Genomic DNA, 19823 nt, shown 5'->3' with positions numbered 1-19823 from the left:
ATGTCTCCTTTTTAATTCTTGATGTGTTGGTAATTTGCCTTTTTAAAAACAGTCTTGCCAGTTATCAGTATTATTCATTGTTCAAAGCACCAGCTTTTGGAGTTGCTGATTTTCTCCACTTATTTAGAGTTGCTGATTGTCCACTTATTCTTCTATTTTGGATTGAATATGCTCTTCTTTTCTCTTATTTCCTAAAGTAAAAGCTTAAATCATTGGTTGTAAAACACTTCTTTTCGTCTAATTTAGGCCTTTAAAGTTGTAAAAATCCCTCTAAGTACTGCCTTTACTGTGTCCCACAAATTTTTGATATGTTATGCTTTCATTATCATTCTGTTCAAAATATTTTCTAATTTCCGTTGTGGTGTTATTTGACTCATGACCTTTTTTTAGAAGCATGTTTAATTTCCAAATATTTGGAAAACTTTCCAGGTATCTTTATTTTCATTTCTAGTTTGATTCTGCTTAGTAAGAAAACATACAGAGTAAGAAATACTACTCTGTATTTCCAAGTCCTTTGAAATTTATTAAGATTTATTTTATGGCCTCGGATATGGCCTAGCTTGGTCAATGTTCCATGTACACTTAAAAAAAGTGAATTCTTCATATGTTGAGTATGTGGTTCTGAAAATGCAAAATAGATTAAACTGGCTGAGAGTGTTGTTTCCATCTTCTATAATCTTACTGATTATTTTCTGTGTGTTCTATAAATGACCAAGAAGGAGATATGAAAATATCCACTTACGGCTGTGATTTTTTCTATTTGTCTTTTCGTTCTCTCCATTTTTATTTTTGCATTTTGAAGCTCTGTTACTAGACACACACATTAAGTTTATTTTATCTTCTTGATAAACTGATTATTTTATTATGAAATCTCCCTTTGGTGTTTCATTTCAACCTGAAGGGCTCCCTTTAGCATTTGTTGTAGGGCAGGTCTGCCAGGAAAAAGTCTCAGCTGTTGCTTATCTAGGAATGTCTTACTTTTTCCTTTATCTCTAAGGAATAATTTTGTCAGAAGTTGAATTTTTCATTGACAATTTTTTTTCCCTCAGCAGTTGCATATCTTATCTCACAGCCTTTTGGTCTCTGTGTTTCCAGATAGGATATCAGATGTTAATCTTTCTTAGGAGCCCATGTATATGATGAGTTGCTTCTCTCTTGTAACTTTCAAGTTTCCTTCATCGGCTTTGGCTTTGACAGTTTGATTATGATGCATTTAGGTGTGAGCCTTTGTAAGTTTTCCTACTTGAATTTCATGGAACTTCTTGAATGGATAGATTGTTTTTCATCAAATCTGGGGGAAATTTTAGCCATTATTTCTTCATGTATTCTTTCTGCTGTGTGTCTCCTCCTGGAATTCTGTGTTTATGTTGGCATGTATGATGGTGTCCCACAGGTCTCTCTCAGATTTTCTCTCATTTTTACCTTCTGTTCTTCAGACTGCATAATTTCAATTGATTCTTCATGTTTTCTTATTCCTTCTTCCGTCTATTGAAATCTGCTACTGAGCTCCTGTAGTGAAGTGTTCAGGCTTTGCAGGTGGTGCTGGTGGTGAAGAATGCCTCTGCCAATGAAGGAGACATAAGAGATGCAGGTTCTTTCCCCGAGTCGGGACGATATCCTGGAGGAGGGCATGGCAACCCCGGTATTGTCTGGAGAAGCCCATGGACAGAGAAGCCTGGCGGGCTACAGTCCCTAGGATTGCAAAAAGTCAGACATCACTCAAGTGACTGAGCGAGCACACAGTGAAATCTTCACTTATTTTGCTTTTTGACCCCAAAATTTCTACTTGGCATTTTATAATATCTATTAACATCTTCTATTTGGTGAGACATTATTTGGACACTCTCCTTTAGTTATTTAGACATTATAGTTGTTGTTCAGTTGCTAAATTGAGTATATTCATAATAGTTCATTTAAGGTCTATGTCTAGAAAAATCCAGTATCTGGGCTTTCTCAGACATAGTTTCTATTGACTTTTTTTTTTTCCTTGTACACATGCAATACATTATTTCTTTGCATGTGTATTTTTAGTGGTGAACATACACATGCAAAGAATTACACTTAATATTGTAATATATACAGTCATTATAATATTATAACATACAACTCTGGAAATCAGATTTTCTTCCCTCCCCTTCAATTGGAAACACTGGCCTTCTCTTCCTGTGTATACAGGGCCTCAGTGCCAGCATGAGGTGAGATCTTCTGGCCTTCTCACGACTTTTCTGAGCATGTGCACAATTCTGAGTACGTGTGTGTTTCTTTCCAGATTCCCAGGGGTCTGTCAGAATTATTCACAGCCCTCAGAGATCTCCTTCCCTAGCCTGTCCTCTCAGATTTTTGGTTAGTCTGTTGTTTGCCTTACTGTTATTTATGACCTCAGCCAGCAGCAACTAAGATATTAGCCGTGAATGCTTTTGACAAATGCCCCCTCAGGAAGCAACGTTAGCATTGCACCAGTTCCAAGGTAGGTGCAATAGAGACAAGTATTTTGCCTACCAGGGAGGAGCCAGATAGGTCAGAATAAATCATTAGAATTCTTTGTGAATGAAGTACTTTCTGCTTCCTGTAGTACCAGAAATATGAGCTGTTATTTTCAGAGCTACTGCTGGACTAGAGAGGGCAGATGGGACTAGGGTAAATTAAAATGACTCAAAGTTCATGATTCTTTCAGAAAATCAATACTGTTCTTCAGTCAGTGTTCCCTTAGTTGCTACAAGTCTTTGGTTAATTTCCAGAAACTAAGAACAAAAGTTGATTTCGACAGTTTCAGCCTGTTGTTTATTGCTTTTATGGAAGGGCAGAATTTGGAGTTTCTTACTTTGCCATTTTGGCTGATGTCATTCCCACTCTTTTACTTTTAATCTGTTCAAGATTTAATATTTGGAGTATGTTTCTTATAAACATCTTAAAGTTGGGTCCATTTCTCTTTTTTAATCCAGTCTAATGATCTTGGCCTTTTTATTATAGGATTTAGTCCATGTACAATTAATGTACTTTGAGGCATGATTGATTTTTTATTTTGTATTAGTAATTGTTTTTTTGTCCCATTCATTGTTCTTACATTCTTCCTCTTCTGCCTTCTTTTTGAGGGATCAAATAATTCTTAGTACTGTCTTACATTTAATCTAGTGACCTTCATTATTTTTAGTAATTTCACAAGAACGCAATATGCATGTTTAATAACAGACTACCTTGCCTGAAAAATCCCATGGATAGAGGAGACTGATAGGCTACAGTCCACGGGGTTGTAAGAGTCAGACTCAACTTAGCGACTAGACCAGCACCACCACCACCTTCCAATGATGTTATGCTACTTCTTACACACACAGAAATATGCAACAGGATAACCCATTTACCTTCTCTCCATCCTTTGTTCCCTCGTCATGTATTTCACTCCTGTATTTACTGTAAGTCCCGCAATACACTAGTATCTGTGATTCAGTGAATAGTCTTTTATGAATTAAAAGTATTTATAAAGATAATTTTTAAAGGATTTAAAAACTATTGCCTTCCATTTTTCTTTTCTGGTTCTCCTGATTTCTTTCTGGAAATCTGGGCTTTCCATTTACTATTATCTCTCTTCAGCCAATAACATTGTTTTGGCATATCCAATAGTGAGATTATACAAGAGAAAAATTTCTTCAGTTTTTGAGTGTATAAATATGCCTTTATTTTCCTTTCATGTATGAAGCTTTTTTTTTTTTTTTTTTGGATATAGAATTACAATTTGACAGTGTTTTCTTCATTAAGAATGTTTTCTAGAATCTTGTCTTATCTGAAATATTTTTGCCTAAGCAAAGGTCATAGAGATTTTCTCTTACATTTTCTTATGAATATTTATAGTTTTAACTCATATTTGTGTGCATGATCCATCTTTAATTAATGGCCAGAGAATATAAATCGTATGATTTCAGTTCTCTTCAGTTTATTGAGACTTGTTTTATGGCCTATATTAATGTTGGTAAAGTTTACCATATACTTAAGAAGAATGTATATTCTGCTGTTGTTGAGTGTTCTACAAATGTGAATAAGGTCAATTATTTGATAAATTTGTTCAAGTTTTCTATATACTATATATTTCTGTCTATGAATATCAAGAGAAGTATTTTGAAAATTCAAAGTATGATTGTGCATTTCTTCTATTTCTGTTTATGTCTTGTTAGTTTCTGTTTCATGTATCTGAAGCACTGTCATTAGGTACATATACATTTAGGATTTTGTGTCTCTGTGGTAAATTGACATCTTTATCAGTATGAAATGTCCCTCTTTACCCTTACTACTAGTTCTCTTTCTAAAATATACTTTGGCTGATATCAATATAGCCTACTACACCTTTTTTTTTTAATTTGTGATTATATAGTATATCTTTTACTGTCAAGTTACTTTCCATCTATCTGTGTTTTTATATTGAGCTTCTTTAGATAGCATATATATAGTTGGACCTTGTTCCCTGCCCGCCCCTTTAATTTCTTCCTTTTAACTGGGGGTTAGGGGGTTAGGCTGTTTGCATTTAATGTAATTATAAATATGTGCTAAGTAACTTCAGTCATGTCTGACTCTGCAATCCTATGGACAGTAGCCCTCTAGGCGCCTCGTCCATGGGATTCTCCAAGCAAGAATATTGGCGTGGGTTGCCATTCCCTTCTCCAAGGGATCTTTCCAACCCAGGGATTGAACCTGGATCTCTTACGTCTCCTTGGCAGGCAGGTTCCTTCCCACTAGTGCCACCTGGGAAGTTGAGTCAAATCTACCATCTTGCTCATTTTTATCATCTATTCTTTTTTTTCTTTTCTGTCTTATTTGCATTTTTTAAAGGTTTCCACTAATGTCTTATTAGCTAAATCTGTTTAGCTTTCTTTTTTTAGTGTACTCTAGGGTTTACAACATCTTTTACTTATTACACTTTACCTTCAGATAATAGTATATTACTTCATGTATAGTAGTATAAGCACTTTTTTGACAGTGTATTATCATTTTCCTTTCTTCTTTTTTGCGCTGTTACTGTGCATTTTACTGGTATGGATGCTATAAACTGGGGGCCTCCCTGGTGGCTCAGTGGTAACGAACCCTCCTGCTAATGCAGGAGATGTGGGTTTGATTCCTGCATCAGGAAATCCCCTGGAGAAGGAAATGGCAACCCACTCCAGTATTGTTGCCTGGGAAATCCCATGAACAGAGGAGCCTGGTGGGCTACAGTCTATGGGGTCAAAAGGAGTCATATACAACTTAGTTACTAAGCAACAACAACATATAAACGATAAACCTCACAATACATCATCATTGATTTGCTTTAAAGAGTGAGTTATCTTTTAAGGAATTTTTTTTAATGTAATTATTCATTTATTTTCAGTTCTGAAAAAACTCTTCATTAATTTGTCTAGATACAAAATTTCCATCTGGTATCAGTTGTGTTCTGCCTGATGACCTATCATGAACATCTTGAATGGGCTTCCCTGGTGGCTCAGATGGTAAAGAATCTGCCTGCAATGCAGGAGACCTGGGTTCCATCTCTGGGTTGGGAAGATGCCCTGGAGGAGGGATAGGCTACCCACTCCAGTATTCTTGGGCTTCCCTGATAGCTCAGCTAGTAAAGAATCCACCTGCAATGTGGGAGACCTGGCTTCAATCCTTGGCTCAGAAAGATCCACTGGAGAAAGGATAGGCTACCCACTCCAGTATTCCAGCCTGAAGAATTCCATGGACTATCTCCTTCAGTGCAATTACAACAACACTCTGAATTCTCTTAGTTTTTGTCTGTCTTATTTTGCCTTTGTTTTTAAAAGATTTCACTGGGTATAGATTTCTTGGTTAGCTTTATATTTTCAATACCTTAAAGATGTTACTCTATTGTTGTCTGCCTTAAATTGTTTCCAAGTAGAAATGTTTGTTCTCTTATTATCATCTTTCCTTACAGGTTATAGGAACTTTTCCTGTGGCTGCTTTTAAGATTCTTCTTTTTATCATTCATTAGTTCTCATCATTTTCATTATGATATATATCTCTGTAGTTTTCTTTCTTTACATTTGTTTTGCTTGGGGTACAATGAGCCACATGGATTTGTGAGTATATAATCTTAAGCTTGGAAATATTTGAATACTATTTCTTTAAATATTTTTTTCTGGAACCCCTTTTGCTGTGCCTTCAAGCTCACTGATCTTCACTTACATAATGTCTTAACATAGTCAGACATTCCATTAATTTTCCATTGGACATATTGTAATTTTTGTTCTACCTTTCGTATCTTCCATTTCTCTCCATATAATGTCTGTGTTTACCCCGACCTTAACTTTATGTATTACCTATGGTAGCTGTCTTACTGGCCTTGCTGCTGCTTCTAACATTTGTCATTCCTAGGTCTATTACTGTTGGTTGATTTTTCATTTTTTATGGCTTACATTGATATTTTCCTTACTATTATGGGTGACAGTTTTTTTATTAGATTTCTTATTGTGAGTTGTGGGGCTTTTCTTAATATTGTTTGAAATAGTATCAAATTGTGTTCTGACAAGGAGTTAAATTACTTGGAATCAGATCTTTGTGAAGTCTGCTTTTGAGTTTTGTTAAGGGCAGAGCAGCCTTTATCATAGTTCTTATTTTGCACTATTAAGACACTTTTTCTAAGGATTCTGCCTGATGTTCTATATATTATGGAGGAAAATTCTACTCCAATTGGTGGGAAAACAAACTCTTTCTCCTCTGTGACCTCCAGAATTTTTCTGCTTCTTCCTTTCCAGTGGTTCTTTTCCAAGCCTGGTAGTTTCCTCCCAGCACTCAAAGATTGGGGAACGCTCTGTAAAACTCCAGAGCTGTCTCTCAGATCAGCTCACTCCTGTTTGGCTGTTCTGTGTGTCTTAAAATTCTAGCTATCCTGGCTTATCTGATTTCTGACCTACATCTTTTCACCTGGGGAGAAGGTTGGGCCCTGTCTGGGTTCTTCCCTGCACAGTGGCTGGAGACTGCCTCCAGGCGGAAAGCTGGTGCAACAGTAGGTCTCACCTTTTTGTCTCTTTTCCCTCACAGGTCACAGATCTATTCTGCCTCATATCCAATGTCTTAAAACTGCCATATAATGTGTTTTGCCCAGTTTTCTAGTTTTCTCTCCTAGTCTGTCATGGCCAGAAGCAGAACTCCCCCAAAGGTATAATTTTTAAGGTAGAAAAAAAGTAAATTAGAGTTTACTGTCTATAGAAATTAAAGCATTTATTAATTACTTCAGGGCTCCAATGATAATTATTTTGTAATTTATCTTTGAAAGTGAAAGTCACTCAGTCGTGTCCAACTCTTTGCAACCGCATGGGCTATACAAGTCCATGGAATTCTCCAGGCCAGAATACTGCAGTGGGTGGCTGTTCCCTTCTCCAGGGGATCTTTACAACCCAGGGATTGAAACTAGGTCTCCCACATTACAAGTGGATTCTTTACCAGCTGAGCCACAAGGGAAGCCCAAGAATACCAGAGTGGGTAGCCTATCTCTTCTTCAGCAGACCTTCCCGACCAAGGAATCAAACTGGGGTCTCCTGCATTGCAGGCAGATTCTTTACCAACTGAGTTATCAGGGAAGCCCCCAAAATATGGAATGCTTCACGAATCTGCATGTCATAACTTTAATAGAGATAGTAGTTATCCTTTATAACCAACTCATTTCAAATGCCTTAATAATTTGCAATAACTTAGTCAGATATGTATGGTTAGAATGGTAAGTTATTAAGCCAATCAAGACACTTTCTAAACAGAGGAAGAGGAAGAAATGTCACAATAATTTCAAGTCCTCAAAAGAGCCAGAAATAATGGCTTTTCTCTTTTACTTTCAGACAGGCAAACTGTTTTTAAAAAGAAAGAAATCACTTACTTAATAAGTAGCGGTCACAGGTAACTTGAAGTTCCAGGTCAAGTGTGAACTGCTTCTTCAGTTCAGAAGGGGAAATACACATTTCATAATGAGACTGGACAAAGGCTGAGATTAAAAGTGTGGAGAAGTCTCTGCTTTCACTGTAATAAAATTCAGAATCAGCAATCACTTCACTTCTGTCTTTAGAAGGAAAAAGACCTGTTTCAATTTCCGTCCTCCCCAGTTTTTCCTTTTTCTGATGTGATGTTGCTCTAACAGAGTGTAAGCCTTTCATAACACTGGAGCTGGCCCTAATGAAGAGGTCGTCAGAGAAAGCAACCTCTTACACGGAGTAGCTAACTCTTCATAAATTTTCAAATTGATTAAGCATATTCCATACTTAGAACTTACATTGGAAATTCTGCTTCAAAACAAAAATTCACATTTTGAGATCACTCCTCTGAAAAAGGAACATGACATTTTAATACACAAATACATATATACTCAAACATATATGTATTTATATACATACATATATGTTTGTGTTTACACACACAAACACATACCTTTTGCCCAGGAAGAAAATTCCACAAATTTCTGGTGTGGGTTAGTCAGTAATTTGCTTTCATTGATATAAGAATGGGAGAGGGGGTAGCAAAATGCAGTGGTAGATCTCCTCCTTTAAGTTTAGGGACAGCAGGTAACTTGTTGGGAATAGAGCAAGACTTTCCACCATTAGGGGTGATGGAGATTTTATGTCCAAAAGTAATTCCAACAAATCCCACATTCTGTAAACTGTCTCCATTCCCTCCAGACACACTTTGAGGCCAAGTACCCATAGATACTTACTTTTAAGTTGCTTTTCCATTATTTCCAACTTTTGTTGAAGAACGGCATTTTCCAATTACAGTAGAGATTTTTAAGATGGTCCAGTTCAGTTCACGTCATATCACGTTGCACTGTAACAGTTTGTAAATTTATCTCTGCTTTTTCCACATTACCTTCCAATTTTAAACCCGTGGGGCAAATGCTTCAAGTGTACCTTAATCCTCTCTTTACTGACTTTAATAGGCTGTAAAATAGTTTAAGATGAACCTCAAAAGGCTTGTCAGGATTCACCTGGTCCTCAAGCTCTGGAATTGTCCTGAGATAGCAAATGTACTTACAACAGTAACCGGAGATCACCCTTCCCTTCGGCTCTGAGCTAGGAATGATACATCTGATACTGAGAACTGGAGACAGTAAGAAATTCTGGGCATAGCCGATCATATGAACTCCCTCTACTGGGTTGAGAAATGCTCATATAGAAAGAACAGGGCCTCGGGCTGCCATCAGACCTGGATTCAAATTTTAGCATCCTTATTTGCTAGCTGGGACCATGAGCAAGATATTTAACCTGAGTCTTGGTTTCCTCATTTGTCACATGGGGTAAAATAGTATCTACATTAAGGGATGTGGGAAGGGTTTCACAGGATCATTCCTGGCGTGTAATACTCATATTTAATGAGTTCTGACTGGCTGAAGAACTCCAGGCTGGGGCAGGATTACTTGTCCCCCTCTTATTTGAAAGCAGCCCAGTAACACACCAGAGCAAGAGCTTGGCTAAGTAGCAAAGGATGGAGGAGGGGGTGATGAAAGTTAAGGAGCCTGTTGTAATCAGTCATCTTTCATTAACCTGAATTCCCCTTTCCCCATTCTGTGCGTCAGATGAATCGCATATACAGCGTGCTTGCCTGAGTCTGTTCCGAGAGCTTGAGTCTGTTTTTAAAATTTCCTTAAGAACTGCTCACAGCAAAATCAAGCATCTTCCAGGGGGCAGGAGCCCAGCCCAGCCCAGAAGAATCAACTCGGCGGTGGGCACCGGAGCCCTGGTGGCCAGACCAGTGTGCAAGGGGTGTGTCTGGGCCCTTGAAGGAGCAAACCTCAGACAGGCACAATTAGTGTGTCTTCTTAACTCTCCTTCTAAAGTTATTCGAGGGGACTGTGGTTTTGCCTTGAGCAAAACCCCCCTTACCAGCCGGGAATCTAAAAACAAACAACATTATTTTATTAGGTTACCCCAGCAGATGAAAGCAGAGTGTTCCATTTGGACTCTTTTTGGAGTCAATTAATGCATTAGCTAAAAACAAACCCTTCTGAAAGAGAGTCCCCGTTGTCTTCAGCAGCTTCTAAAGGAAAACTTGCCACCGTACTCCTACAGATGTCAGGCAGTGAAGAGCAGAGGAGTTCTAAGTCATTAACATTCATTGATGCTCATGTGCCTAATGGTACAAGCCTAATGTACCACTAACCTCAAAAGGATGATTTTTTAAGTCTATGTTTTTAACCATGACCAGGAAATTTAAAGATCATATAGTTTACATGAAAGTTCCTGATGACTCAGAGTAACCAGCTAATTGAAACCAATTTACATAGCTGTAGTTGCTTTAATAAAAGATGTACTTACGACTTCTAAAGTAACCGTGGAATACATCAGAATAGGGTTGTTTTAAGTTATGGTTTTAACTCCAGCCGCTAAAAACACTACTGAAAAGGCCTATAAAGTGGGAAAATGATAGAGATTACTGATTGGAAAAAAAAATTATCGAAACCCATCCATCCATCCATCCATTCATCCGTCCATCCAAATGAAAAGAGCCTACTCAGAGTTCCAGGCACTGTGGAAGTAGCATCACCAGCACAGTTCTCATGGAGCCCAATCTGGGCTTTCAGGTTAAAGACTTCCACTGTTTTCAAGAAACAAGTGACAATGCTTTTTTCTGCCTCAGATCTTAAAACGTGCACCCCCATGCCCCCCACCCCCCACCCGTGGCCCTCACAGCGTGGAAAACAGAACTCTTTGCTGAGGGTTGGGTTGTTCCCAGAAGGTAAACCAAAGGCACCTCCCTCCCCGCCCCCACAAGGGGCTTCCCTAGTGGCTCAGATAGTAAACAATCTGCCTCCAATGCAGGAAACCAGGGTTCGGTCCCTGGGTCAGGAAGATCCCCAGGAGAAGGGAATGGCTACCCACTGCAGTACTCTTGCCTGGAGAATCCCGTGGACAGAGGAGCCTGGCGTGACTAACACTTTGAGGGCAGTACCATTTATGGAAAGAACATTTCACTGCTCTCACCAGGGAATGTGTCTTTTTAAAAATCTTTGGAAAAATCCCCATCCTGAAAGCGTTTGATGACCCTGAACTGAAAATGGGATTTCGCTCAGTGGCAAAGATACAAATTCATCCCCCACAAGGATGGCTTCTGCGGTAAAAGGCACATGACGACTCTTAGGGTTTATCTACAAGGTTGCTAAATGGGGCTACAAGACTGTCTACCAAATTCCATCGCCCGGAGATTTCCCTGTCTTTACCTGAAGAATTCCAGCGTGCCTTGTGGAATACCTAGTCCGGGGGGAGGTTACAAAGTTTCAAGGACAATTTGTTCCCAGTTTTTATTCCCTGCTCACTGAGTTATGTGCTGTTAAACATTTCCAGAAGACTGTCAAAATGTAAGCATCCTGAGGTTTACATCGGCCACACCATTAAACAACATAGAAGCAACAAAATTTTAAACATTGTTTTCCAGCAATGGTAAATATTTTCACTAAGTAAAAACTGAAGCTTGAAATGCAATAAGCATTTTAAATGACTCCTTTCTGTGCCAGGATTCTTATGTTCCCCTGTGCAACCCCGGCTGCTTGGGATTAAGGCAACCCCAGGGAGCACAGCGAATGGTTGTGGGTTATGAGGTGTAGCATGAGCTTGGCGACAGCATGCCACCCAGCCTCAAGAAACCCTGCCACGGCTGGAACCCAAGAATCAGCGTGTTCATTCTGTGGTCAGCTCCACATTTTTTCCCCTCCTAGAAAAAAAGTTGCTACACAAAAGTCAGGCCTCTCCCCCGCTCTCCCTCAAGCAATCAGGAGTGGACAGGGGCAGAGGGAGAGACTCCAGGGCTGGCGGGGCAGGGGGAGGCTGGCCCCCTTGGGTGGGCATTGCTCAGCTTTCAGTCCCTTGGCGAGGAGCAGGAAAAGAGCCACTGTAGAAACGGCGGCCACAGCGCTGCTGAGTATTGTGCTGTCACTTCAGGAAGAAGGAAAACCCAGAACAAATTTGACGTGGTTTTCACCGCACGGTGATTGCAGTCCTATTCAAGGATGTCACAGTCACACCACCCACTGAGCACAACTCAGAAGGAAATGGGGCCTCCTGTGTGTCTCCAGTCACTGCCTACCCCGGAACAGACTAAGCCAAGGATTTTAAAGAAACACCGCCATGTGGGCCTATCTCCTTGGCTTCCTGGTACCTCTCTGCTTTCTCCTTTACTAAAGAGCATCATTCTCAGCTCCAGGTAGGACTAAGGGAAGCCAAGACGCTCTCCCACAGATGCAACACCTCCTAAAGAAGCAAGCAGGAGGACTTCCCTGGTGGGCCAGTGGCTAAGGCTCTGAGCTCCCAATGCAGGGGGCCCAGGTTCGATCCCTGGTCAGGGAACTAGATCCCACATGCTGCAACTAAGACCCCAGAGCAGTCAAATAAATAAGCAAATATTAAAAAAGCAGCAAGCAGGGCAGTGCACCGCGTCTTGAGATCTGGGTCAGTATTTATACCTTGAAAATCTGATCTTCCATAAAATTTCAAGCAGTTGAAGAAAAGAAAGGTAAGGAGGCAGGGTTTACACTCAGGGGACTTTTCTCCACATTCAAAATAACAAAGCTTGAGTGCTGTGTTACTGTACCACCACCTAAATTTCTATGACGTATGTGGAATCTTGTGACTGGTCTTGGAGATTAAAATATAAATGTTGCTTGTCACACTGAGCAAGGGACTGGGGGAGGGGGGCAAGTTCAGGGAGACGGAGGGGATTCTCTTTGGTGTTTGCCAAACCAGAACCATGAGGGAGCCATGTATATATCTGTCCTATTTCTGGTGAGAATAACAAAGCTTTTGTTCACTGAAAAAAAAAAAAACCCAAAAACACCACCACCAAAGCAGACTCACAGATGGTTTTTACACTTTCCCATTTTGAACAGTAACTCTGAATGTCAACCTGCTGACCTACCGCAAGACAGAAACTGAAAAACAGCTCTCTTCTGGAGGCAAATTTTGGAGACATAGGAAGTTCAAACTCAACTGACAATAAGTAACTCAGGAGCACAACTGCAGCCTTAGGAGCGCCCGAAATTCTGCTCAAGACTAACACCTTTCCCGGGGTCATCACAGTGTGGGTCCAATATGCTCAAAGGTGGCACACACGGTCCGTGGTTTTGGGATGAGGAAGAGTCAGAGAAGATCAGAAGACACCATGGCCATTTGGTGCCAGTTTTCATGCCCGACCTCCAGGGAAACTCGGTGTTAATTCTCACAGTAAGAGACTGCAGAGAGCGCTGAGGATGACTAGAGCAAGGGTCAGTCTGCTAGGGTCCTCACTCCTCACAGCCTCTCTCACACTGAACACTGGCGTACTGAAGACGTGGGTGCACATTACCCTGAGAGACCAGGGAGACAAACTGAGGCTGACATGAACCAGGCACCCTCAAAATGAGACTGCGACAGTCCAATCATGACCACTCTTGCAGTCATTTGCCACGTGACGTAACAAGAGCAAAAACACTCAGTAGCTTTAAAAATAGTTTATTTCCTTCCTCACAGACACACGAGCCTTCTGACCATTGTTCGAGGCACCACAAATTAAATAAAAATGCATATTACAATGCATTTTTCCATGATTCAAGATAAAGTGGATTTTAAAAGCAAATGGATGCCAACTACGGAGGGCTGGGAGGGGCGAGGGTAGGTATCAGTAACGGAGGGCACGCGTTTTTCTGCAGTGTTTACTGAAACAGGCGGTGGTCAGCACGTGTGCCTCCTACGAGCAGTCATTCCAAGCCAGGAGCGGGGCTGTGTCTCTGGGTTTCTCCATCCGTCGAGTGCAGAGCCAAGAGTACTTTCTCTAAAGTACAAAGACCTCCCCCCTGGTAGCCTGGGTACCAGTAACAGAATATGATTATTAAACATCTTCAATGTGGTTTTCATTACAAAACAACATGTTTCACATCAAAGCTTCATAATATAATCCAGAGTCAGAATTAGTATGCGTTTAGAATCTGAAGCCCGGCTGGCTATTTCTGATAATGTTTTTGTTTCTTCCAGTGTTTTTTTCTCTTTTTATAAAGATGCACCCAGTCTCCTGCACAGGAGCACTTGCTCGGAGCACCATGATTGCTTCTTAGCAGCTTCTTCTGGGCTGTCATCCTAATCTGAGGAGAATGGTTCTAATTCCTATTCAGACTTGCTTCTTCCTCCAGATCAGGTTAATGTTGGCCAAATCCCAGGAGATGTCAGGTACCAGCACAGGTTTGTGAGAAGAGGCCCAAAGAATAACTATGAATAATTTCACAATGATCTAGTTAGGAAAACACACAGAAAAAGGAATGATTTCACCTTATCAAAAGCCTCAACTTGAATTTAAACAGGAGATGGAAGTGACAGGGATGAAGTGTTTCCATTGGGATGGGGTGTTCTCTCCAACAGTCGCACCAGAGACGCAGCGATGGCCCGGTGGGTGCCAGGCCTCCTACGGGCCTCCACCCATGGCTTGTGAGGTAGATGCTGACGGCTTGAAGAGAGGTAGGTAAAGTCCAAATTTGTTTTCAATCCCTGCAAATGTTGCAACTGCCAGTTTGTAGCCCCCAACGTGATCAGGATTGGGAGCAGGCAGGGTGATCCTGGATTTAGGAACTGGCTCTGATCCCATGGGTTTCCTACAAGAAGGGAAAATAGAGTGAGAACCTGAGGGTTTTTGTTTAACTTGGTAAAAGCAACATTCAAAAACTGCTAACATCTGGATCATAGAGGAGTTGTGGAATTCTGGTTACTTGTATGTTCCTTTTGGAAATGAATCTGATAACATGATTTCAGTATTTTCCTACGTCTCTTCTACTTCATCACAGGGACTAAAAGGACATACCTTTCTGGATGACCACAGAGTATTAGAAGCAGCTGAAGTTTAGCAAGCTACTTACACTCCTCCGAAATCAATGTAGAACCATCGCTGGAGCAATTCATAGGTCAGCAAAGTCACACCAAACTGGGGGGAGGACCGAAACACACGAGCTTGGGGGGAGAATAGGAAGTAACGGACATGGGTTAAGATTTTAAAACTTCGCCTGATACCAAAGGTTTAATTAAGAGCAAATTATCTCCATACCGCCAGCCCCTTTCCACAAAGCTTTCGGGCCTTCCTCGCGCAGGATCTTCCGAAAGCAATCTATCACTCCGCTGTAAGTGGTCTGGCCAGCCCGGGCGGCCACCTGTAATCGCGTCTTGATGACATCAGCAGGGGTCACCAGTGAGGCTGCAGGCATACCTGCCAGAAAAGACAACACCTTTGCAGTCGGGTCACGCTCTCACTGCGTAAAAGCAACTGTGCCGTGCACTGCCGGCCGTGGAAAGAAAGCTAAGGCTGGGATCGAGCCAAAGGCCTGTTCGCTGTCGCCTCTGGGAAACGCAGCTGTGACTCTGGTCCGCAGGCTTGGAGGCTCCACCACACCTAATGGAGTACACGCCTCGCCTCTCCGTCCCCAGACCACCAACCTCCATCTGTCACGCTTATATTCTTACAGTCTCAGGAATTATAGATCAACACAGCTTCAAATGGTTGAAAACAAATGGAGAACGATTTTGGGGTTTTTTGTTGTTGTTGTTGTTTTACCTTTTTTTTTGCTTTCCTGTTGAAATCAGAGTTATTGGGTCTGATTTTTCAGAGGTGAAGCTTGTTATCCGTTTCCTCTTCCTGCTTCTCTGCGGCTGCTGGCAGTCAGCGGAGGTGCCTTCTCACACACATTCAACCACTCGCACCCTCCAAACCCTAACCTCTCCGGTTACACCAGAAAAGACTTTACTGATAGCTAAACAAACATTGTGTGTGTGTGTGTGTGTGTGTGTGTGTGTGTGTGTATGCATGTGTGAAGGGGGGGTGACCTGAGGGGGAGGCACCCACAGATAATACTTTAGGACTCCTCTTTCCTATGACTGACATCTCCCGAAAAAAATATCTGCCAGAAATCTTAAAATTTATACTGGCTGATAATCAATGAAAAAGAAAACAGCAACAACGACAACAACAAAACCCTCCCAGAATTACCAATGGGAAATTTTTCTACAGTCATTTTATCCAAACTGGGGCAGCCCATGTTTAGATTTTTTAAAAGCGAGACTGTACTCAGAAGACACTGTCTCTTATGGTTTTATTACTTTTCCATTATGAACCTATTCCAAACCAAATTGGTCAAATGCAGATGCATAAATCTCCTTTGCTTTTTTTAAGGCTTAATAATTCTGTAAGAATTTCGGTCCAAACCAACGTGGTCTGGCTCGCAGCTCCATCTCATCCTTCTAAGAGACAGCTTTAAAGTTACAGGGTGTGCGTGCGCGCCCGGGGGAATCCGCATAGTACACGTTTGCATTTGTATCGCTAAGCGGTGTCTTCTCTTCCATCTTTCCCAAGGCTCCTCAACCATTCATCTGAACGGTTTTTATGAAACACATGGCATCTTTGCATGTGAAAACGCTCGCTTTATATCCAGCGCTTCACTGGATAAGTCATACTGAATTTCCTATTAGCTTAGAGGAATTATTTTAACTTTAAGCCAGGAATTTATCCTCCAACATAATGGAAGGAAACATGAAAAATGCTTAGAAACCCACTGTGTTCACACCACCAATTTTGTTTCACTTCCTGGTTTAGAAAGAGTTTAGCAAGGCTGTCTGCTTTAGACATGTAATAAAATCCTTCTTACAAGGGTGGGCAGGCATGGCAGAGTGTGACTGTGAAAGACACACAAGCAATAAAATGGGTAACAAGTTTCCTTCAGTTAGGGTAGTTTTCATAAATAGCTACTTGCTATGAAAAGAGAGAGAAGTACTGGGGAGGGCAGGGAGGAAAGACACTGATCAGTGGAATAAGAATGCTAAGGGAAACGTGTAAGATGTTTAATAAGCTGTCTGGCAAAACTGATTGGGGTGTGTGGGTGCGTGTGTGTGAAGTGGGGGCGGGTGCTGGAAACGGGGCAGCCTGCACAGGACTCTCATCCTCTCTACCACCAGCTCCCACCTCTCCCTGGAGGACAGCTGCTAGGGCTGCGGAGGGGCGGAGTACATCCCTGTGGACGGGATTTCTGGTGTGGAGACTTGCTAAATTCACCGGGAGAACAACATCAGGCTGCTCCACAGCTAGGCCGGGAAGGCAGCATTTACCAGGAAGAGCTTGGCTTCCGGACGTGTGTTGATTTGGGGGATCAGGGATGGAAAAGGCTCGAAGCAACTTTGCCTGGTTTCTTCCGGCTTGCTTAAGGATAAGATGACGCTGATCAAGAGGTCAAGTTTCCTCTGGTCCCAAAGATGGGAGAGCAAGAGGAGGCTAGGAAGCAGGGACGGGACCCACCTCACACCTGATGCTTCAGTGATGAGACACATGATGAGATCTTCGGACCGCGTACTATGTATGACAGGGATGTTCTCCAGCCAATCAAAAAAATGATAACTCTTTAAGGGGCTGCCCAGTAGCTAGACAGGAGAAGTTTGTTTACCACAAAAAGAAAGCATGATTGGCAAAATACAACTTTGGTACAAGGACATATTATTGTATAACACAGGGGATATAGCCAATATTTTACAATAATTACAAATGGAATATAACCTTTAAAAATTGTGAATCACTATGCTGTACGTATGAAACATATAATACTATATATAACCTGTGCCTCAAAAAAAAGACCCCAGCAAAGACCAATAAACATATCATAAGACCAAAAAAAAAAAAAAACAAATCTGGGGGGAGTCAGCCTTAATTTTAACAAATATTCCATTAGTATTTGTAAAAAAAAAAATTGCTTCTCTGTTTATGGGACACAAAAGTTAACAGCTATTTATTTGGGAATCAAGGTTAAGAGTTTGCCAAAATCCCTTTGCACCCTTATGTACATTATCTACATGATGTATCAGTTGCTAAGAAAAGCATAAAGATTTTCATTTAGAAAGAGAAAATATCACATTATCGTCATACTTCTAACTTGAGGTTTTATAAGACAACATTATGTCGATACTACAGTAAGGCTCCTTGGTGAATTTTATATAAGTGTGAAATACGCCTCTGTGCTTCTGAAAGCTGTGTTTAAACCCTGAATTCCATTCAGTTTGACATTAATATTGCTACACTTGCTAATCGTTGGTATTTGCCAGGTACATATTTTTCCATCCATTCTCTTTCCATCTTTCTATGTCACTGTTTTCTCAAACTTCAAATGACTAGATTTCCTTTCACAACTTAGCTAAAAGCGTTAGCTTCCACTGGGGGCACTGAAGGCATTCAGCGGTGGCTTGGAGGCGATTCCGGCCATCCTGGGTTGGGGTTCCAGTTTTTATTTTCTCTGCTTCTAGGTGCTTCCCTTTTGATTTCACCCTTTCCTGACTCAGTTCAACTGAATAATGTGTTTGCTGCACAGGTGTGACAGTTCCAGTGTGTGCAACTGATAAGCCCTGACGTCTTCTCTGCAAGTTGAGGACCCGGCACCTCACCCGCCCCCCAGCTTTGTCTTCCTTTCTGTTGCCTGCCTCCCAGTGACCCTTCCTGGATAAAAAACACAAACCAAAGTGAGCAGTTATTCAGACCGACTCTAGGGTTTAACTTTGATTTGCTCAGTTTGGTACATCCCACATTCTCCTCTTTCTTAAATTCTCTTACATTCCTTTTGCGTCCCAGAGGTCTGTGGGGGTCCCTGAGCCCTGGCTGGGAGGGACCCCCTTGGGACTGGCACTCACTCCTGAAGGCGAGTGCACCCACTGGGAAGGAGACCAGTTCACGCCCTCCCTTCTGGTTGTGAGGGAACCTGGCACCATGGACGAGCGGCCAGCCTTCCATTACTGGTTTGTTTTCTGTCCTCTTTTCCTTATCCTTCTCCCTGGGTAAGTCCTACTAAACAGACGTTAGACCTCCTGGGCTCATCTTACATCTCTCTTAAATCTTCTATTATTTCTCATCTCTGTACTTGTGATCCATGTACAGTTGCTCAGTCATGTCCAACTCTTTGTGACCCCAAGGACCATAGCACGCTGGGCTCTTTCTGTCCATGGGATTTCCCAGGCAAGAATACTGGAGTGGGTTGCCATTTCCTGCTCCAGGGGATCTTCCTGACCCAGGGATCGAACGCACATCTCTGGCATTGCAGGCGGATTCTTCATCAGTGAGCCACCTGGGAAGCCCCATTTGTGATCCATATTCTAGAGGGTTTTGTTTCTTTTCTCCCACGCCTTTATTTCCCATGTGTCAAATCTGGTGTTTTTCTATGGACTTTTAATTCTAGCCATCTTTTCATTAACTTTCGAGAAAGCTTCCTGACTGGTTGTTTCTTTCAAATCTGAGGACCTTAATTATAGTTCTTAAAAGTTCTGCTCTGTTCCCTGAACAGCCTGCTTTCTCTGTCATTCTTCTACATACTTAGCTTATTGCTCCTTCTTGTCTGAGGACCCCTGGCTGTCTACTGGCATTCAAGTTCAAAGGCCAGGCTGATGAGTGCTGTGGACGGCTCCCACTGCACCTGGGTCAGCCTCACCCACAGGGCTGGTGACACAGGTTTTGTGAAATGGGTGAGGCCTGGCAACTGGACAGGAGTTAAAGATAGGCCTACAGGGCAGGGACCTTCCAAGTCCTGCACGTGGGATACTTCACGCTGGGCGTAGAAGGAATTATTTCCTACCCTTCTTTGGAAGAGATGCCATTAGTTCATTTCTCCCCCTCCCTGTGACTTTGGTAAAGGTCTGGAATTACCATAAACCTTGCCCTGGTCTCCGTTCTTTACAACTGCCCTCTCCAGGTAAGTGTTTCCTTTCTTTAGAACACAGCTCTAGGCTTTTAGCGGGGATTCAAATATTGCCTGAAGCTTCACATAAAAAGGAGAAGAGAGAGGAGCAAGCCAACCTTCCCGCAGTAAATGAAGTTCCTTAACTCGTGTTAAC

The 19823-nt window shown here is 41.6% G+C and overlaps 1 protein-coding gene across 10 annotated transcripts in view; it reads right to left on the bottom strand.

Annotated features, from left to right (window-relative positions):
* Positions 1-13426: 13426 nt before the first annotated feature.
* Positions 13427-19823, bottom strand: part of SLC25A13 (solute carrier family 25 member 13) — a 272518-nt gene continuing 266121 nt past the window's right edge. For all 10 annotated transcript variants that reach the window (XM_086397737.1, XM_086397738.1, XM_086397739.1 and 7 more), the window contains 3 exons: positions 15019-15177; positions 14834-14924; positions 13427-14572 (listed from right to left, as the gene is read on the bottom strand). In XM_086397737.1, coding sequence (XP_086253863.1) covers positions 14386-14572; positions 14834-14924; positions 15019-15177 — 437 coding nt within the window. In that variant the 3' untranslated portion in view covers positions 13427-14385. The remainder of the gene's footprint in view (positions 14573-14833; positions 14925-15018; positions 15178-19823) is intronic.

Source organism: Bos grunniens, chromosome 4 (genome assembly GCF_055505025.1).
Source record: "Bos grunniens cultivar Pamir isolate PY7600 chromosome 4, Bosgru_T2T1.0, whole genome shotgun sequence".
Lineage (NCBI taxonomy): Eukaryota > Metazoa > Chordata > Mammalia > Artiodactyla > Bovidae > Bos > Bos grunniens.
The sequence above is the reverse complement of the archived record's forward strand: the minus strand, read 5'-3'. Positions and strand labels throughout refer to the sequence as shown.